The sequence below is a fragment of the Rhipicephalus microplus genome, chromosome 1, assembly GCF_043290135.1.
Source record: "Rhipicephalus microplus isolate Deutch F79 chromosome 1, USDA_Rmic, whole genome shotgun sequence".
Lineage (NCBI taxonomy): Eukaryota > Metazoa > Arthropoda > Arachnida > Ixodida > Ixodidae > Rhipicephalus > Rhipicephalus microplus.
Genome location: NC_134700.1, coordinates 278,390,588 through 278,412,134, shown reverse-complemented (window position 1 = coordinate 278,412,134; position 21,547 = coordinate 278,390,588). Strand labels below are relative to the sequence as shown.

Here is a 21,547-nt window from a genome sequence, read left to right as displayed (position 1 = left end):
CATTGGAGTCAAGGAATGAATTCAGTTTTATCGGTTTTCAGGCACACACGCATTGACGAAGTTAAACATTCTTATTGCAGTGGTGTTTCAAGAGCCCTGGAGCAGCAAGGAATACTGCGGCAATACTGGTGTTGACGAAAGAGCTGTATTGATATGTAAAGGTGACATTTAAAGACAGGAAACAACGCAGGGAGAAGAAGGAAAAAGGAACAGGAGGAAGGATTGAAAGTGGTTGTCTGGAAAAGACGTTCACCCTAACAAAGCCACATCCGCACGTTTGCCTTCAGTCCAACAAAGCGAGCAGTGTGCCACACTGTGCGGGGGACGCCATGCTTAAGCATGCTGCGACTTCGCACTTACTTTCACATTCGAACACTGTCTTGTCCGATACCATCTGAAAAGTAGCAACAATTTCCACCTGTTCTAGTATCTGAATTGGTTTGGTGAACGAAATTCACGCGATGATATGCATCAAAAATACTGTATTCGGTATGGGGACATACGAGTATGTACACTGTGACTGCAAGGGAGTGCCATTCTTTTTTATTGTAACCTAACATTCAGTTTTGAGATGGGGGATAATGGACCCGGAAGCGAAAGATGACGCTGGCAATAAGGGAAACAGCCATACGAAACAGTTTACTGTTTGCTATATAATGTGCTATAGATGCCGCTTCACTGTAACAATAACCTCGTGAAAACGATGACAGTTGTCCTTTCATACGAGTAATGTTCCGCACTTTTTGAGGACGATGGTTGATGTTGTACAGGCTTGAAGCAGACTGGAGCTGACTAGTCTACCATTGATGAGTATGGGCGAGAGTTTCTAGCTAGAAGCACCGAATTGACATGTCCTATTCCAATTCCTATTCCAGACTACCCTGGATAACAACCTGCTCTTAGAAACTGTGTTGCCTGCTGCGATGGTGTAATGGTTATGGCGCCCAGCTGCTGACCTGAAAACAGCGGGATTGAATCCCAACACCGCCAGCCGCAATTCGGTGGAGGTGAGATGCTGAAGACCCGTGTATTTTTTATTTATTTAAAGTTCCCCAGAAGGCCAAAATTTTCACAGCTCCTCCTAAGGCATCTCTAATTTTCATACCAGGCTTTTAGGAAGTGATATCCTAACAATTACTATCGTAATGTCATTGTTTTGGCCGACACACAGTCCTATTTTAGTTTCTATATACATTTTCTGGCGCAATCTTTGCCTCCACACACGTTTCTCGCCATATGCGCTTTGCAATAAATTCTACAGCTATATAAGCAAAGCCATGTGCGGGGTTCAAATAATAACTATTCACGCATCAGGTACTGTGAATGTTTTTTTTTTTAGAAACTGGTCAGGCTGTTTGTTGTTTTTGTATTGCAATCAATTAAGCGATGAAGGTCTCGTGAGTGATTTTTAGATGAAATGTGAATGATTTTTTAACTGCATGTTCATGAATATCTCGAAGACATTTCGCACAGTCTGGATAGTCTTTAACAGCTTGCCTGTCACAACTTGAATTAAATCGCACAATAGCAACATCTACGCTGCATTGCAACCGGCTCCAAGTACTTGCCGTGTTGCTGCGCACTGTGCGCTCTACTACCCTCTCAGATATTGCCTGACTTCTCGGGGGCACAGTACAACTGTGACTGTTGGCGTGTCGCTTTCGTTTGTAAGGGCATCAGAAGAGTCAATAGAACTCGTGTGTGCAGAAGTGACGCTGACGTGAAGTTGGAGACGACGATTTTAAAGTTCAAGAGTTTCACGTCCTTTCAAAAGGCATACCCAAGCCACATACCACATCGCTTAAAGTTATAGTTTAGAAGTTACAGCCTAAGTGTATAATTTCCTTCTAAAAATTGTAGTGATTTTCGCCCAACTTTTCACCTGTGTAGAGTGAGAAAGAAATTAAAGGAAGTATGTTTAGGGTAGCAAGACTGCTGTTTCTCGACACTTAATTACCTCATAACTATCGTCGTCGGCGTTCAAGGTGCTATTGTGTTTGGTCAGTTAGCGCAACATATGGTAAATGAATCAATGTTTCCACTGTTTATCACTCATACTTTTACAATATCGTCGCTGAGGTAACGAAAAACTGTGGCGTCTTATTTACCGTCATACGCGAGTATGAAAATGCAGGCAGATGATTGGCTTTTCTACGTGATTGGCCTTTCTATGGTCGCTGACGCCGACCTTCTTACGTGAACCTTCGTCACTAATGAACCAAACGAGGTTCGCAATCTGCGGTTGCACAGTAAATTGCCGTCCTTACCTCTAAAAAATTGCCTCATTTTGATTGGCCAATTGGAATCGAGGTGCTGTAAAGTGTGCAGAAGGTGTTACGTTGGTGCCGTGTCCACCAAATGTAAAAGAAAAAAAACAACAAAAACAACAACAAACAGCAGTATGGGGGGCGGAGGTGCACAATATTAGTGCTTCAGTGGTAAGTATATGCATGCGGTTAGGCCTTAGTGCCAGAACATTCCCCATGTGAGGTAACGGGCTAGGTGTTAGAAGTAATGGCGCATACTGCAAGCACAGTCAATGTTCAACGCGTCGCGAGCTGCTGTCCCAAGCTCTGAAGTGAATCTGCCAAACCACTATGCAGAGTTAGTTGCTTGTAAAAAGTAAAAAAAAAAAAAAACATCAGCACCAAGATTTCGTTGATTTATCTTTGCAGCATCTTTATCGGGCGAAGCAAAATTATAAATGCGTATACAATGAGAAAATGTTAGTGGTGGTTTTATTAGGTTTGCTTTGCGAGACGCTAGCTGCGTCTAGTCTACACAAACATAAGGTTGTAATCCCGTAACTGTGGCAATGCATACGTGTTCTTCAGGCAATCTTCGAATAGTGAGTAGTCATATTTGCCGCTGTTGGCTTGCAACAAGATTCCCTCGGGACACATTTCCCTGGCCTAAAAGGTGATTTCTTGGTTCCATAACAAACTTTGTCGGCTCTTTCAAAAGTCTCCGGGAAAATAAAAAAATCTGAGGACGAATATATACACGCCCAATCATAAACGTTAGACTGCATCTGACGTTTGCTTTACGAATGGCTACAGATGATTCGAATGAACTATGGTGGAAAGTATTGGTGGCACGAGAGTACGATTATTTTATTTTGTTGTTCAGTGGCAGTCATATTTTTTTGCTTAAGAAAAGCCGTAAAGCAGCGTTTTATTTTCTACACTCCATTTTGTTTTTCAGATGCGCTAGTAAGCACCTCACAATGATAGCCAAGAACCACGATAATATGAGATTTGTTATGGTACGATTTACGACTGACACACGAAAAGTTCAAGAACAGCATAACATTCTGACTTTAAATAATTATGCATTGTTTCGCACTACTGATATGGTGACGATCTATGTAGGGGGGGGGGGGGACTCTTTGGCGTTGGCCATCTTTTATGGCTCTTTGGCTTTGGGTTTGGTATACCTTGCTCTCTGGTAATCTTTCCGGTCGACTTTTTTTTCTTTGTGTGAGTGTGTGTGCGTGTCTGTAGGTGTGCGTGCGTATGTGTCTTTGCGCGAGCACCTCTCTTTCTCAGTGCCTCTAACTTTCAAGCTCACCTACCAATTTTCTTGGTGTTTTGAAAACAGCTCATCTAAACTTGCTAACAACCGTGCCTCTTTTCTCTCGCATGTTCTTTCTGTACACGCTGTTTAGAAAAATAAACAGTAACCAGTGACCAAATGTGTGTGCACGTTACGTTAGAGCTGTGTCATGCATTGGTGCGGTGGCGCTCAGGATAGTAGGCCCTGTGTCTTGTGCTGCCGGCAAACGGACATTGGTGGTAGCACGACCGAGTCTTGGGACAGTAGCTCGAAGCGTCTATTTAACCACCTCCTCTGTGTCAGTGGCGGACTATGGGCGAGTGTCGTACGCACCGTCCTTGGCAGATACCGCGTTACCGCTGTCCATGTCGTAGCTTGATCCGGGCCAGTGAAGCTCGACGGCCAGTGTGTACAACCAGGCTCCAACGATGGCGCCAATGTGTGGGCCCACGATGGGCACCCAGAACCAGTTGTAGTCCCGGTAGCTGCACATCAAACGGTAAAAAAATCAGTATCAGATAGGTGTTCCTATTCCCTCACCATAAACCTAATAGAGGGCAATCTGTCACGCTCAGAATTCTCCAAATGAATTCTCATCTCCCAAAGAGTTTCCTCAGTATATGTGCGAAAATGAATCCAACATGCCCAGACTGATGAGAAGTTAGCTTATTGAAACACATGCTCTAGCGAAGGACTGGGTTGCAGGACTGCTGTCAAGAAGCCTGGTAAACCGCTGCTATCAAACGACCCCAGCAACAACGTATACAGCTCCTGACTGTCCGGAAGGGTCGCGAAAGGGCGGAGATGCTCGGCCTGCCCGTCCTGACATGGTTCTAGCCAGGATTTTAGTGTATAAGCGCCTCATACTCTTCTTTCCGGACAAAATAAATGCATTCTCTCTCTCTCTCTCTCTCTCTCTCTCTCTCTCTCTTTTATTGCGGATACGATAAGCTTCCAAGAACTCACGTATAGTCATGAGATTTACCTTATAGTAGCTGACACTACTCCGTCTGTTAACGAGAGAATGGATCTGGACTGAGTAGCTCATTTTTCATGAGCAGCATCACGGGGCCAAAAGACAGCGAAGTCCTTGTAAGGGATGTTATTTGTGGCTTTTAACTAAAGTGTAGAGATTATGGCATCAATGCAATATGAGATGAGGTGGATGAAAAAAATGCCCCCCCACTCCCCATAGAGAATCGTGAGGAAATTCGAATGCATTTCTTGCGCCTAGAGAGGGCACCGTTGCTGTCAGACAATCACTTTAACCGACTTCTGCCATTGCCTTGAGAGGGGCCCAGCCAGCGAACGGTCGAAAGTGAGGAGCGAGCGGACGGGAGAGTGAGGCGCCAGCGTTCTCGGCACTGCGTAGGCGTTTCAAAGCAGCTTTTCAAGCACACAAGTTTCCGAATGTTCCTGAGAGGCGCTCAGCCAGCGAAAGGTTGAGAGTGAGGCGCAAATGGACGGCAGAGTAAACGGAAAGAGAGCGAACGGAATGGTGAAGCAGTGCTCCTAAGGCCTTTAACTTCACCTACCCTCTCCTAGATAAAGCCCCTAAGTTCTATGAACTTTGCTCCTCTCCTAGACTGTCACGCACCACATGCTCCGCTTTTTAGGGGTGAGGACAAGCGCGCGCACACTAAGCTGTTGCTATGGGGAGAGGGAGTGAGAGGGCAGAAGAAACACCTGCCGGCGCACGACCGCCGTCGCCGGATGCCTGACATAGCCCGACTAAGAAATGCGTTCGCATTTGAAAGAACGTGTGGCTGATGGGGACCAACTCCCAACCTTCGCACTAGGATTGTATTAATGAATTTGCGACGCCTTTCTGCACTGTTCTCCTACATTTCCTTCCATTAGGGAATTTTCGCATAGGGGCCCCAAAAGTTTGGGGCCCAAAGCTCTTTGCGTATGCATGCTTTGGGTCAAGCACGAGCGAAGAGTTTTTGAATAGGACCTGCGGAGCTTTAGATACACATTCAATCCTTGGTCATGCCACTTCAATTGGTGCCATCACGTTTGTCTGACGCAAAGCCTTTGGGTCAGGCTTTGAGGCTCCGGCTAAATTTGAGAAATAAGTTCCCCAACCCAAAACCCAAATGCCGTTCAAGGCCACTGCGCATGCTCAACACTCAAACGCTGTTTGGCTTTTGCGCATGCGCAGTGATCTTGACGCTCTTGGAATTTCTATTCTAAAGCTCCCCATTATTTCATAATCTTTTTTTTTCCAAGTAGCCAACAGGAGAACTTCTCTCGCTAACCTTTTAATATATTCTTTGTTTTTCTCTCTCTGTTTCAAGGCCACTGCAGCAAATTTTTTGTCTAGAGGACTCACGAAAAACAAGAAAAAGGAGAGAGGGAAGAAGGAAGAAGGAAAAGGATAAGAAAGTAAGACAGGCCAGAGGAAGCTGAAATTCCATGTAGTCGACCAACGTAGTGGATGATTTCTATCAAACTTTTAAAAAGGCTTGCCACTTGAACTTAGCAACGTTGTCGTTATTGCTGTTGGTCCCCATCACGTTAATTGAATGTGCCATCAAATAGACCAAACATCACATCTAAAGGTCGAACAGAAATTTTGTTTTCCGTGCGGACATTTGAAATATGAGTTGTTTACTTAAAGAAAAAAATATTGTAGGCCACTTCAAAAGTGCCATACTAAGCAGACACTTTATGGACTCAAAATCGTATGTTGGGAGGGGCATTGAGGTCGCTATAGTGTAGCGATTTCTTTCCTGGTGCCGATAGTTTTTCCCGGTTTTCACTCTTCGTTACTAGTCGTAGTTACGCTCCGCTCACGATATCAGCTGGGTCACCCGTCCGTGAGTGATGGCTGATGAAAACGTCATGCAATCGAGCGTATGACAGAGCTTTAAGACAGCTATGGCGTCTTAAGGCTGACATCTCTGCTGATCAAGGGCTTAGGCAGAAAAACATAGACATGCGAAGGGTTACAGTCAGAAGGCTCCCGTCACCTCCTGCAAGTCAGCCTTCGCTACAGCGGCCCAACCAGTTACGACCGCTCAATACATGACAATACATTCCACAAAACACTACTTCATTCCATGCACAGCACCGGCCTAACGGCGCTCAATTAATACACATACACGCGCAAAGTATTATTCTATAAGCGCAAGTCTATCTTGCAAAAGAACCTACAAAACAGAATGTTCCTTCATAACACCTTTATTTGAGATATTTGGTACTACGTTTTAACGCAGTTTCGCTGAGCGAGATTTACGAAGTACTAACAAAGAGAATATGAAGAATGTGCGCTAGCTTTCAAGTGTTGTAAGTTGAAACTTCGCGCACATACTTTATATTGTTACAGTGCGAAAATAACAAGAAAACGTAGTAAGGTACACATCAGACAGGACAGAGCACTGACTATCAGCCGATTTTTTTTTTTCATTCAGGAAATGGGTTCATGAAGGGAAGGTGGAACCTGTGCGTCTCGCGCATTTAACCACGACACACATGATGCAATTTTTTTCGTAAGATCGGAAGTTTAGAACTGGATTTCACGTGTATGTCCCTACGCAATTCGTTGAAAGAAGTGCCATTTTGCTGTGACGGAGGGTGATAGCCGTGATATTTCAAATATTTACAGTGCTCTTTGTTAGTCTCACATGGTCTAGTGGCTATGGTGCTAGACTGGTGACCCGAGGTTGCGGTATCGAATCAGGGCCACACAGTGGCGTAACTAGATAGGACGGCGCCCAGGGCAAATATATTTCCGCGCCCCTCATTATGCCCGTGATAATGTTTGTTATTATTATTATTATTATTATTATTATTATTATTATTATTATTATATAATAATAATAATAATATTAATTATAATAATAATAATAATATTAATAATATTAATAATAATAATAATAATAATAATAATAATAATAAATAATATTATTATTATTATTATATTATTATTATTATTAGCGCTAATGTAGGCTTCCGCGATTGCCTACTGGCGCGCGGCGGGCCATTTCGGAGGCCAAGGGCCACCAGTTCTGATTTCGATGAGCTACGCCCGCGTTTTTGTATAGTATTTTTCTTTTTTTATTCAAACTTCCGGAAGTCCCTTACCCGTCATTGTTCTCTTCCAGTCCACACTGCAAAAATCTTGACGGCACGGGCGCTTCCCAGGCCCAAGTTTCTCGTACCTAAGCTTTCGCGCTATTTGTGCATCCCAAGGAATGCAGGGTGAGTACAAAACAAAGCAACCAGCTAGACACCGCGCCCTCGGGTCTGGTATGGGGGTTAAACTGGTCGGAGTGTTCTGCCGTTTCGCTCCGTTCGCTGTTCCATTGATGGAGGTCATCCTTGTGCGGCCGCATTCTTTCAGGGAAGTTCTTGGTTTCTCCAACGTACGAAGCGGGGCAGTCGGCACATGCTGTCGGGTACACTACGCTCTGCGCTTTTTTCGCAGGTGCGTGTTCTTTGGGCCAAAGGATGAACCTGCCCATGGCGGTGGATGGCATGTGGGAAACGTTGACCCCCGCCCTTCTATTGCTTTGCTGGCGCCCGCGATGCAGGGAATCAACAAACGTCGCCGTCGTGTCACGCTTTCTCCGTCTTTCCTCCAGAGAACTCTGCGAATAAACGCCTTTGTTTAGCCTTTGGTGCCGAGGTCACGGATTATATTCGCCCTTCCTTCCGCCGCTGCGTGGACGATTAGTCGTTGGACGATCGGCTATTTCGTTGGAGTTTTCTGTTCTTACTCAAAAAAGGTGCATTCGAACTTTTTTATTTTATTTTGTTTACGTACGTGGTTGGTTTCAGGGAAGCTTTCAGTAAGTGGTTTGGGAGGCTGGTGGGGTTCGCTGAAACTCATCTAACCCAGTGCTGCGGAGCACAAAACAAAGCTTAGCCGAGGGTCATGGGAAGGCACGGAGGTAGCGCAGCAAAATGAAAATAGAGGATCCTTTTCCCGATGCAAAAGCCATTGCGGCAACCCTTTCCTTCACCACCATCCCCACTTCCAGTCGTACATTACAACCTCGCCCCTCCCCCCTTCCAGGCGGTTTTACGGAAAAAAACATTGACAACCTTTCCAGGGGGCGCCAACCCGAGGACTCGGCTTGGCGCCCCCTCCCTAGTGGCGCCCGGGGCACTTGTACCCCCTTGCCCCCCCCTAGTTACGCCACTGGGGCCACAGCGGCCACATTTTAATGGACGATAAATTCGAGAGGCCAGCGCACGTAGGACTAAGTGCACGTTAGAGGTGGTCAAAGTTTTTGTAGCTCTCCACCACGGAGTCCTTTATGATCATACGTTTTTGCGAGGTAAATCCCGAACAGTTATATTTAGTATATTATGTCTCCTTCAGCACAAATACACTAAAATGTTGCTTGGCCTTCTATGCTGAGGAACAGCCTTCGAGAATATTTCGGGAAAAGGCCCAGAAGAACGCGCGCTTACCTGAATACCTCAACTCCCCATCCTGCCATGGCAGTGAAGACTCTGGGCCCCAGGTCTCTCGCGGGGTTCAGGGGTGCACCGCAGTTGTAGCCGAAGCAGAGAATGATCGCACCCAAAGCGAGGCCGATGAACAGTGGCTGGACGCCCTGTGGCACCGCCATGTTTCGAGAGTCCGTGATGGCCAGGATGGCGAGCACCAACAGCGCGGTGCCCACGATCTGCGCGGAAGAAAACACCATAGGATCAAACTGGCGTGTAGTCGTGCGAAAACGAGTCGCAATGACATTGCTTTTCTTTGCACTGCATCGGTGTATAAGGCGCATTTAGTCAAGTTGAATGACAGCAGTGCGCATTATGGCTTTTACACAGCCGTGGCCATAGATACCTGCAAGATGTGATACCCCTCTACTGTTACAGTACACAGAACTCGCCAATACGCTTCTTCTCAGAAGCGTACACAAAGTGCTTTCAATCGCTTTGTTGAACAAAAATATACCATACTTATGCGCACAATTTGCGCCCTTGCATAATTTACGCACCCCAAACATTTTGCCAGCTTTTGGGAAAGAAAATTGGCGCAAGAAAATTGGTGAATGGTACTCTGGAGGCGCTGCGCTAGAGTGCCTCGAGCGTGCAGCGGAGGCGAACGAGCGCATCAAGTCACGTCACACGTGAGACGTATCTTGGAAAACGAAGTGCGTGGCGTGCGCGCCAGCCTCGGAGGTGATAAGGTGTAGAACGCAAAGCGACGGGTAGGTGCCACCACCGTGTCGTCTTAGCAGAGCGTTGGAAACACTTGCCTTTTCGTGCAAGCGTTGCAGGGTCAGCGCAACGTGATAAATGCTACGGTCCTCAGAATTACGTATGTACGCCTTTTCCAGTAAATATACACACATACAGAACATTGACGTGTTGATATGGTGCCTCAGATATGCGCAATAATTGCTTTTTATTTGACAATCGCACAAGTATGAACGCTGAAGCTTGAGCAATATTGGTGCGCGCTATGGATCGGGTCGGCCGTTTGAAATATCGTTTGGTGCCGTTTGGGATATCGTTAAGGGCAGACAAACAGACAAATGTGCAGATAGACAGACAGACAGACAGACAGACAGACAGACAGACAGACAGACAGACAGACAGACAGACAGACAGACAGACAGACAGACAGACAGACAAACAGACAGACAGACACAGACAGACAGACACAGACAGACAGACAGACAGACAGACAGACAGACAGACAGACAGACAGACAGACAGACAGGGAGAGGCAGACAGACAGACAGGGAGAGGCAGACCGACAGAAAGAGGCAGACAGGGAGAGGCAGACGGAGACAGACCGACAGAAAGAGGCAGACAGAGACAGACAGACAGAGACAGACAGACAGAGACAGACAGACCAAAGTTTATGCATCGAAGGTCCCCAAGAAAGACCACCGTCTTTAAAAAAGTTTATTCGCATATTTCGCCCCCCCCCCCCACCCGAGCCAACTCGCTGGCGCACCCAGCTTTGGACATTTCGATGCTTCAACCGGGTGCGCGCCTCGCCGAGCAGGCGAGTGCAGTCAAGCAGGCTGCTAGTGCGAAGTCCCTTCTCTTACGAGGACTTCCCCCGAACTAGGATCCCTAGAATACCACACCGAAACACAAATCTGTTGACGGGTCACCAAAGCTGCTCGAGCATTTGCTTCCCCCTATCTCCCAATCTCTACCACCGCGAGAATGCACACTCGCGTTATGGCATGGACGACTTTCTCCATCGCAGGCGTGCGAGGGCCCGTCGCGCCGACTTTCCCCTCGTTCTCTGCGTCCGCAAGCGAATGCGTGGCAGAGTTGTGGCGGTATCGCGCGAATATTGCATAATTAGGTATGTTTTTAAGAATAATTATTTGTTATTCCATTCGGATTTATATTCTATTGAATGAAGGAGAAGCGTTGCCTCCAACGAGTGGTGGGACGCTGAGGTGCGATACAGTGCCTACATATGCGGAGTGGCCCGGGAACGGTTGTGCAGCTCGAGCAGTCGGTTTTACTAGCAGACGCTGCTTGAGTCGGCCTTGCGAGGCAAGAGAGGGAGGGGAGCAGACAGTTGGCACGGGACGCAAGCATGCGGCATGATTCGCGAGGCGCGAGCATGCGCAGTGGGGTGTGGACATTGCCGCCGACGCGTGACATCGTGCGACTAAGAAATGCGCCGCATTTAAAACACAGACAAAACACAAAGATACAAGTATACATTGATATCTGAAGTCCTTAAACCTACAGTAGCGACATCACAGGTAGTTCTCGCAAATGCGGTGTTTTCACGCAGATTTAGACCGATGGCTTGTTTTGGCTACTCCTTTTATGGACGTCGGCCGAGGCTAACGCGACACCGAGTGAACAGTCTCCCATTAACCGTTTCTTACCTGGTCAACAAGGCCATTGCCAGTGCTGACGAATTCTTGAGGATAGGAGGCGAATATTCCCGCGGTAGCATTCGCTCCCGTCACAGCCCGTACTCCACCGTCGTAGTTGTCCAGTGCACCTGCAGGAGGTGCGCTTCGCGTTCATGAATGAAGAATGCACTCCAGTTGGCCTGTCCATGGCACTTCGTCTACATATATTAGACAAAGGATTATACTGCAGTTTGCCGAATCCCGACAACCTTATTCACTCTCCACTTACTCTCTAAACCGCATTGAGCACATCGAGTAGCGTACTCTGCGAGTTCAGGCCTGCACATGGCTTGCACTGACGTCACCGAAACAGTGACGTGGGGCACCAACATGGTGGTACGCGAACTGTGTGATGTGACGTTAATGTTAACAGTACATACCATGCTGTTTCCTTCGCTATTCATGCACATAGGCCAAATAAAGTTCAAGTGACGTATTTATAAAATGATGTGTATTTATCACTGCGAATTTATACTGTCTTCAAGTCAACTAAGCCGTCATGTTGGAGTCGTTATGGGCGTTCATTATGTCACGTGAAAGCTGTTAGTATGCACCATGTGAAAAGCACACCAAAACTACTCGTAGCGCGGCGCTACACGCCATTGCTGTGGGCCCTTTCTGATTCCTCATTATTCGCACGGTTCCCTAGTGCAAAAGGTATCTTTCTTGACCTGCCTTTCCTTTCGCTGCCTTTCCTTGCATCTCTCTCTTTCTCTCTTGACTCACGCGAATAGATATGTGATGTATGTCTATCACTCTTGTAATTAGATAGCAGCGCTCCATGTTTGGTATAGGGAACCACCAAATGACAGAAATGTCTGACTTCTAGCATAGTGCTTCGTCCATTCTGCAATTTAAAGTTTTTGGAGGAGTTACGTAATAACATACTACACTTGTAGCTATCATTATTACCCTACTGAGAGCAAACCAACTAATCAGATTTGTATGACGCATACATATCCAGCCATCTGAGACATTTACTAGTGCGGCAAAGCCGACCGCAAGAGGAAGCACTGGGCGTAACGCTATGGGGAGCGTTCGTCAAAAATGATGACTAAGCAATGCCTGATTTTTCGCTGATTGCACTTCAGGCACTTAATGCTGACAACATCCTTATGCTGTAAAACGCGATCAGTTTTAATTCGCCACTTGTATTTTTTTCCCGATACACTTTTGTGTATCCGTTGAAAATATATGAGGTGATTTTCGAAAAGTTCATTGTGGCACAACGATAAGTTATTCGCTAATTGCACTGTATCGACATGTACCGTAGGACAACTTTTTTGTGTTAGCCATTTCGTGGGATTAAAATGGGTAAATTTTTTTCCTGAAGAGCTTTCCCAAATCCATAGTGCAGGAAAGCAGCATTACAGGGGTAAAAGAATCACCTGTCGGTGAATCGATGAGGAAGTGGACGTTGATCACGGTAAAACCTCAGCCAAAGTGTGCAGATGTGATGTACATTATGATGTACAGTATGAAGGTCTGTACACCAAGTGGTGCGAAAAACGGCGAACTAAAAGCGATGTCTCGAATTGCTGGAAATGGAAGCAGCAGTGCCCAACAGTAACTTATTGTCTTCATTCTTTGAAGGCTTCACACTGCCAGTTAGCCAAGGATGACAGAGACGAGAGGCATTGTCAATGCGCTTGCCCTTTCTACTTGCGTTTCAGCAAGAGCTGTTATATTTATAACTATGACGTCACTGAGAGGGCTTTATTCTATAAAGGGACACTAAAGGCAACTATTACGTTGACGTTGATTGTTGAAATAGCGGTCCAGAAACCTGGTAGTGTTACTTTTGTGCCGAGGATCCGCTTATATTGAAATGAAATCGCGTTTTAGTGGCCCGGCCGCATAAGGTTAGCGCACTTCATATCCCGCCTCAACAAGCGGACCGACTCGCGTCACTGTTGCCGTGCACAATTTTGCCCGGCTTTACTGCGTGGTCACCGATACTACTAGACAGAACGAAAGTAGCGGAAGCCACAGCAGCAACAACGGCCATTGATCAATTTTCTGTCGTTGGCTCCGAGATGGCAGACAAGTTTCGGTTCAACTGCACCCCGCTAGATGGCCCGACCTGTCCAGTTTAACCAAGCGAAGATTGAATTTTTCAACGACTCATGCCATTCACCATAGCAACGTACGGCGCTTATTTTTTCAATGAATCAACCGAGAAAAACAAGCAGCATTTTATTGCCTGTCTTGATGCACAGAAGTTCTTTTATTTAGTGTAGCTAGATTGATTTTCTAGTGATTAACTGTAGGCAGTTCGTGTGACGTCATCTGTATCATTTTGAGAATGTTCTGCTGAGGCGTATGTATTTTTTATGTATTTATTTCAATTTCTCAGTTAGTAGCGCGCTGATGTTGTTAATATTGTCGTTTTAGATGCTGTCATACATTGATCTTTCACCTTGACGTAAATTGTTATTTGACTTTAGTGTCCCTTTAACGTCAAGCAGGCTGCCATTCAGTATATCAGGTGGTCTAAATAGAGGTGTAGATGCTGTTTTCGTGGTATTGACTTTTGTTGATTGCTGATATCTCTGCGCTGTATCAGATACCCTTTTCGCAAACCATATTCGGGGCCATTATCAGTCAGAATTCATATTGGAATAGCACTGTTGACACGATTATTTCGTAAAAAAGAGGTAACCAGCTGTATATGAGCCGCATACGGGTGAAAAAAAAGTAGGACACGCGAAGGACTCCGAACACGAGACAGAATGTCATTGTGCTTTGTATCTCGTTCCAATTTCACTTTCGATGCGGGCTCTTCCAGCTGCTTTCAGACGGACCAAGAAAGATGGGACACGAGACTGAGGGTCCACAGTGCTTCGAAGAAACTACAAGCACACGCTTATAGCACGTTCAGTCCAGATGTCGCGGGACACGAGTAGTTTCAAGCCCAATGCGTGCTTGGGTGAGTGATGAGGGCCATTGTTGTGAAGACGAGCAAAAAACTTAAAATAGTGCGAGCCCAAACAAATGCGGCTTTTCTCTTCCACAGCTGTTCGCGTTTTCGCAAGGCTCCCAAGTTGGAGAACCTTAGTACGCGAGAGAACTGCACTCAAGTGCAATCACGCCTTGTACGACATGCAACACGCTGGCCATGGTCAGAGCGGGGCCAACACTGCATGGTAACGCCAGGATAGAAAATAACGACTAATGTAAACATGCTTTAGACTATTGTTTTCTTTTTCAATTGCAATTTCCCGTTTGCATATTTGAAGGCCTGCGGACCCTTCAACTCTGGCCGCTGTGTTGCAACTCTTATTGAGCACCACTGTACTTTCACGATGGTAAAATTCATAAACGGGGGGTGTTTGCTCGAGCCGGCGTTTCTACAAGTGGACTCGTACTCTTCAAGGCCGGAAGAGTTTGTCTTGAAGGATAAACCTCCCGAGTTTGTAGTGACTAATGTCACTCACTCACTCACTCAATCAATCAATCAATCAATCAATCAATCAATCAATAAATCACTCACTCAACTGGAACCGAAGAAATGTGCTCACCGCGATACGTGATGAACAGTATAACGGAGGCGAGGAATGCGCCGATGTACTGTGCCACCATGTACGGCACGATCTTCCGCCACGGGAACTTGCCCACCGTGGTCACGGCGACCGTGATGGCGGGGTTCAGGTGCGCTCCTGCGAAAATCCGTGAGAGCAAGACGCCTTTATTTATGTCGTCTCAAAGCCTTCCTTCCTGGCAATGGTCAGCATGGATCCATAAACTCTTGTAAACCTCAAAAACTTAAAAAGCGTCGTTATAAATTCGCTATAGAGAGTATACTTTCAATTACCTTGTGAAAACGTTTCAGACTACCGAAAGTAGTCAGGTGCTTTTAACTAGGTCTCTCATGTGCCAGTTCCCCTCCGGAATGCTATATACCATTAGTCAATCAAGGGAACATTCATGAATTAGCTCGGTCTGTGGTCTTACAAAAGTCAATTAATCGCATGGCACATGTACTCATCGCCGTTATTGCTTATAACAAGATTCAGCGAACTGTTTTTGCGAGCACGTCTTACTTGTAGAAGACTCAAAAGCTCGTGCCGTAATCAAAGGCCTTCAGTTTGAAAGCATAGGGCCTATAGGCTATTGCCTCATCGTTACAAATGGTTCAACCTTGACGTTAGTCGGTTGGTACCGCGAACGTCTGTTATATGTGTTGCGTTGATGGCAACCCATCTGCAAAGGATGAGTGCAAGTCGGTAATCTAGAACACGCAATCCTTCACGTATATGCATATTATGGTGGATAATTAGAAGTTAGAATTACCGTACGCCATTCTTGTGCTTGTCTCGTTAAGCCTGCAAAAGACATTCTTCTTGCATATCAACTTTTGAAATTTGTACTGGTGAACGTGATAGCAAATAGTGCTGCGCAGGTTATGCATTTAACAAATTGCAGCTGAATTTCTGTAAGACATGAGACCTTTTCAATATTTCACAGCGATCTTGTAAGAGGGAACAAAGTAGCAGGTTGGCCAGGATCCTAAAAATTATTAAAACGGGACACTTTTATTATGACAGGAATAGAAATAGCTTCAGACTAGTCTGACACTATAGTACAATCTGAGATTGAATCATTGAATGTATTTAGCGTCAGAACATTTCCATTTCATGTGAAATCAATATCAATAGCGTACGCTGTATGCAGCTAACTCCTAAAGTATACAACTCCATTTATGGCAACCTAAACCAAGGACCAGAAACGAATATTCACTGATACTTGTTATATAACCGCTTAAATCGTCATGGTTTTGCGCTATCACCTTTACAAATAGCGTGAAATAAGGAAAGGCGTGGGAAGGAACACTTGGACGTTTACAGAGCTGACAGCCCGTATACTTAACCTTGGCAGAAAAGCCCTCCCGTCATGTTTAACGCGAGACTTACTGCGCTTTTGTTCGGCAGATATGAAGTGCTTTCGGGTTGGGTCGCTGCGATGATCGCATCTCTTGGCACAAGGTCCCGACAGTCGTGTCAACGCATGTCAGCTGCCTTGTTCCGCATGAAAGTCGTTTTTTTTTTGGTCGTATTGACGGGTGTGTACAGAATTCCGCAGAAAATGCCAGTGGGCCATTAGCGAAAGCTTTGCGTTCGTAAGTTGTCGCTGCCATTGGCCGGCATGGCTTGCCCAATGATATATCGGGCACATTCATATTGGCCGAGAATTTTTCTTACGATCGCGATAACATGTTGCGTAAGGAACAAAGCGCCAACAATGTGAGCACGAGAAGTCCCAGAAACGAGCGGGTACTTACGACCGATTATTTCTTGAAAGAAACACGCACATATACAGGCTAAAATTTGTCATCGCTAATCGCATCTAGTCGAAAGTCACATGGCGTGGTACATAAAAGAAATAAAAATGTATCTGATTACATAACTCGAATAAAAATGATGGTTTTACAATCTATGACACGCTTTGTACAGTGCCGAAATAACACGAAAAAAATGCATAATTATCGGCTTTGTTGACGAAATTTTTATAACTACATGTGAATGCTGACGACGTGTGGATAGCACTGCGGAATTAGGGGAATTTTTTCTTGTTTCTTTCAATAAAAAATGTATGCCCTTCCTATCTCTCCCAGTTCTTCCTTCAATAAAGAATGTGTTGTCAGTCAGCGCATGTCCATGTTCCTTGTGTTCGTTTCGTTGGGGCTTTATTCATAAGTAACCAGCGAAACGTTTTGCATTATCTTTTGGCATTGCTAGATAGTCGCGTTATAACAAAGAAAGCCATTTTAAAGTCAGCGCTTGAGTTTCTCTTTTTTTGCACACTGTTCTGGTGTGTAAATCATGAATAGACGACCATCCCGAAGTCCTACTTTGTGAAGTTCTTACGAAAAATTGGTAGCGTACGATGCTTCTGTAAATGTTCGTCCTGCGTAAACCGCCAGATAATCTCGGCTGCAGAGGCCTTATTCTCGATGGAGGTGAAAATGCCGGAGACCCTTGTACTTACATTTGGGTCCTCGTTAAAAAACTCCAGGTGGTCGAACTTTCCGAAGCCCTTCTACAGCATCTTTTATAATCGTATCGCAATTTTGGGACGTTAAACTCGAAAGGTTATCAGTAGCATGCCGTATGCCATGTCCAGCGTCTTTTTCCAATATACGGAGATTCCATCTCTTTACATGTGTCAGCATAGTAAATAGCACCGATCGACGCTCACCGGATACTCCACCGGCGACCAGCACACCAAGCGTCAGCGCCAGTGCCCATCCCCAGAAGGCAGCAGCATAGCCCAAATTCGGAGGCCGGTCAAAAGTCACTATGGCCAGCACTGTGTTGCCGAACAACTGCGAAGGGGAAAAAAAGAGACAGACAACAGATTACGCATCCACGTGTCTCATGCAATTACCAATTCCGAGGTTTTTCAGTATGACACTCAGCTGTCCGACAGCCTCTCTGAACGCTACCCGTTCGCAGCCTCGCTACGCCATAAACCAGAATGGTAAGAAGGGGATGCAAGGATTGGCACTGGTTTTGAAATTGGCAGGGCGAAGTGATTGCTTCTCGCGTAAAATGAACGGGTGCACCTGTCCCATACTGAAAGCACCTTAATCGCTGTTTTTTTTTATTCCCTTATTTCCTTTCTCTCAGATAAGGGTAGCCGAACAGGTTTCCATCTAGTAGACCTTCCTTCGTTTCCCCCATTTCCTCCTACTGCTTCTTCTTGAACGACGCAAGAATCTAGAGCTTAACAGTGTGTTGCTTCCCCTCCAGCTTCTTTGAGAACCTTTACAAATAAGAGTGCGTACGTCTAAATCAAGCAAGAGGTTGAAGGTTTTACGTAAGTTATCGCAAAACCTCCCAAACAAGCACGGGATGTTATCTAGCTTTAGGTATACATCAATAACCTGCAGGTGTATACGACGCGAGAGTTTACAGGACGTCGCGAATCGTATACAGCGGCATGAAACAGTACCACATGTTCGATAGATAGATTCAGCGTCTCACGTCGACAACTTCCGAAACAACACGTGTCATAAACGAACTAAAAAAAATCACAGCACATCCACGGAGCGAATGATAATGAGTAGGGCGAAGCGTCCACCAGTCCATCCGTGCTTCTGTCCGTCCGTTCGTTCTTGCTTCCGTCCATCCGCGCGACCATCTATGCGTCCATCCATGCGTCCGTCCGTCTGTCCATCCGTCCGTTCATTAGTGCGTCCATGTCCGTCCACATGTCCGTCCATTGGTCCGTCCATCTGCTAGTTTGTCTGTCCATGCGTCCATCCATGCGTCAATCTAATGAACACTCCAAGTACCGCCATCTCCCATCTAGCATTCTCTCTGGCACATTCCCGCTATATAGCGGGTATGTACCACTGGTGGCTACTAACTACTACATACATCGGAAGATGTACAGACCCACGCCTTAGCTTCGCCCCTAAAATATTGGGACACTAGAGCACATACGGGCAAGGTGGAAAAGAGTGCATACCCGCATGTTGTGACAGTGACCGTTATCGCAGCTTGACCTTCAGTTCAGCGCAAAAATTAATTCACTGTTGGTCGCACAGCCTGAAGGAGGTGACTGAACAAATGTGTCTAGCGGCCTACTATACGTATACAGGCGAAAACATCATGAATATTGAAAAATGGGGACATTTCAGCCCCGTAGCCTTCTTCTTACCAGCTTGCATTTACCATATAGATTTCGATCACACTGCCACTTATTGTTCTAACCACTGAGATATATTACCGCGTTGACTGCAAACTTGGGACGGTGAGCATGCATATAGCCGCGTATATATAGGACGGAGGTTATCATCCGTGCCTTAGCACTTCTCGAACTAGAAGCAATCGCTCACACGAATCACATTCAGGGCACGTTCACGAGAAAATAAAATTAGAAAATTAAATATATTAGTTTAACCTCGGCATAGATCCACCTTTCATGTGCTGCGTAGTCGGCGTTCAGCAGAAACAATCAACACCGTCAACCATGTACACATTGGCAAGTGCGTGAGGACACAAAGACGTATATATACCGGTTGCTCTTTTCTGACGTCTCAATACACTAGCTTTATAATTGTTTTTTATTCTCCTGATAAGCACATTAGGCTCGCTTCGCTACTGTTTGCAAGCATGCATCTATCGCACGAACAGGCTCAGCTGGGGCGTTCAATTAAGAGCCGTGCCTTTATGTTCACTTTGGTCAATATTTGCGCTGTGAAGTGAGAATACTGTAGACGTCGGCTTTCGTATATAAAGCATACGGGCACCCACTGTGCTAAAGCCGCCACGCTCTCATGAATATGAATTCACGGCGCCTGTATACTTGCATGGGACAATCGTGCGTTCATAAATTGCCGGGCAATTCATCTCTCACTTTCTCCCGAACGCACGCCGTGATATGGTCTTTCTTTTTTCCCGCCAACTTTTTGACCCACGTTTGGTTGCGCTCTTCCAGGTTCGCAGCAGGCAAGCAGGGACACTATTAGTGACTCGAAGTGAACGTGCAGAAGTCATGGGACCACAACTACACGAGCGTCTGTCTGGCGTCCGTCCGTGTGCGCATGCGCACGCGCTGCCGAGTATAAATAAGCGAATGAGCATCGATTATACGTACGTACACCCGCGTGCACGTATACGTGGCGTTCAAGGTTCTGTAATTGAAAAATGAGACCGCTAATAAAACCGCGCCGCGCTCTTGCGGTCATGGCAGTACGTTCTCCCGTCTCCCGTGCACACGTTTCACGCATGCGTATCATAATTAGGTACACACAAAAGTGTACACACATAACAGCTTGCCGATGCCGGAGCCATCAAGATGTGTGCTGCCGATTAGGTGGCAGAATTAACGCTGCCCTATACAACACGCAAGGCTGTGTCCCCCCGAAAGATGGAGCGATCACTGCCCGCCCGTGGCCCACGTGCTATCAAGACAGACTGTGGGAAACAATACGCACTAAATGCATACGCGCGCGCGTGTGCGTGCATGCGTATGTACACGTTGGGAATGAACGAAGGATCGTAGAGTATGTGCACGCTGTTCGCAACTCAAATGAACCGGAGAGGGCGCTGCGGAGTTGCAGCATGGCGGATTCACGGAGGTCACCACGTCCGCTGTCGCTAACACGACAAATATTCAGTTTTCTGCAGAGTGATTGCAGTTCGCGCTGCTTTGTAGAAAGGGAGTGGGTTGTTGACGTGGAGCATCTTATTTTAGTCGGCACCAGTGGTCCCACAAGCGCGAGCGGCGTTCCTGAAGGGGTCGTATTGGGTGTGTAATGCACACGGCGCACCGCGTCTCTGCGAAATTTTGTTTACATACTTTGGGCGCCGCAGCGACACGTAGTCACTGGATATGATGGTCATTTAATAGGTTCGAGTGAACAAGTTAACACTGGTGCCTCGCCTGGAAAGAAGGAATCTGCTTGGCCGTTCGTTTTTTTTTTCTTCACGGGCGCCACCACCCTACCATGCTCCTACCTACGACTGGCGCTTGGATTGTTTGGACCTCAGTACGCAGCTTCCCTATATTGCCGCTAGGTGGCGCATAAATTGTTGGAGTCATGAATACCTGTGTATGCTCGGCGGCTTCCTTCAGGAATTCGTGCCTCCGAGCCAAGAAATGTCACAGGGGCTCCTACAGGGTTTCTCCGTGGTGACGAAGGACCCATTGTCTGGTGTCGGCGCTAACGTATCTCGCATTTCACCACGTGCCCGGGCATCGTTCTTTTTGGTATTGTTGTTATTGTCCGTTTTTTTTTCTTTTGTCGTTTACAATTTCCTTTAGGTAAAGTTGTTTACGCACTGTCTTATGTGACTCGGTGATCCTCGAATGGGCGCCAGGCCAAACGGGGATAGTTATGAACCCAATCATTCTTCGTGCAAGCAGGCACCTTGACAGGCGCTTTGAGATAGGAAAACCTTATGATACTAAGTGGTGACGTGATGCTTAGTGATGGCATGACGGCTGTCATGCTTAGAAAAGCTTTGATGACTCAGCAAGAGAAGCTAGAATGGATGTTAGACGTCGTCTGATTATTCTATAGTTTCTTATTTGTCCCGGAACATGTTATGGATGTTCTATGCGCATATCAAACAGTGTTAACATTTCAAATCAGATAAATTACATCTCTCTCTCTT

At 46.1% G+C, this 21,547-nt stretch overlaps 1 protein-coding gene across 8 annotated transcripts in view; it reads right to left on the bottom strand.

Moving 5' to 3' along the window:
• Positions 1-21,547, bottom strand: part of LOC119188254 (aquaporin-7) — a 103,043-nt gene that overhangs the window by 3,715 nt on the left and 77,781 nt on the right. For 2 of the 8 annotated variants that reach the window (XM_037436202.2, XM_037436203.2), the window contains exons 2-8: positions 17,619-17,745; positions 14,942-15,079; positions 11,391-11,509; positions 8,980-9,197; positions 3,889-4,040; positions 2,268-2,313; positions 361-394 (exon numbers count right to left, since the gene is read on the bottom strand). In XM_037436202.2, coding sequence (XP_037292099.1) covers positions 2,270-2,313; positions 3,889-4,040; positions 8,980-9,197; positions 11,391-11,509; positions 14,942-15,079; positions 17,619-17,745 — 798 coding nt within the window. In that variant the 3' untranslated portion in view covers positions 361-394; positions 2,268-2,269. The remainder of the gene's footprint in view (positions 1-360; positions 395-2,267; positions 2,314-3,888; positions 4,041-8,979; positions 9,198-11,390; positions 11,510-14,941; positions 15,080-17,618; positions 17,746-21,547) is intronic. The other 6 variants (XM_037436204.2, XM_075895717.1, XM_037436205.2 and 3 more) reach the window with 3 other exon arrangements.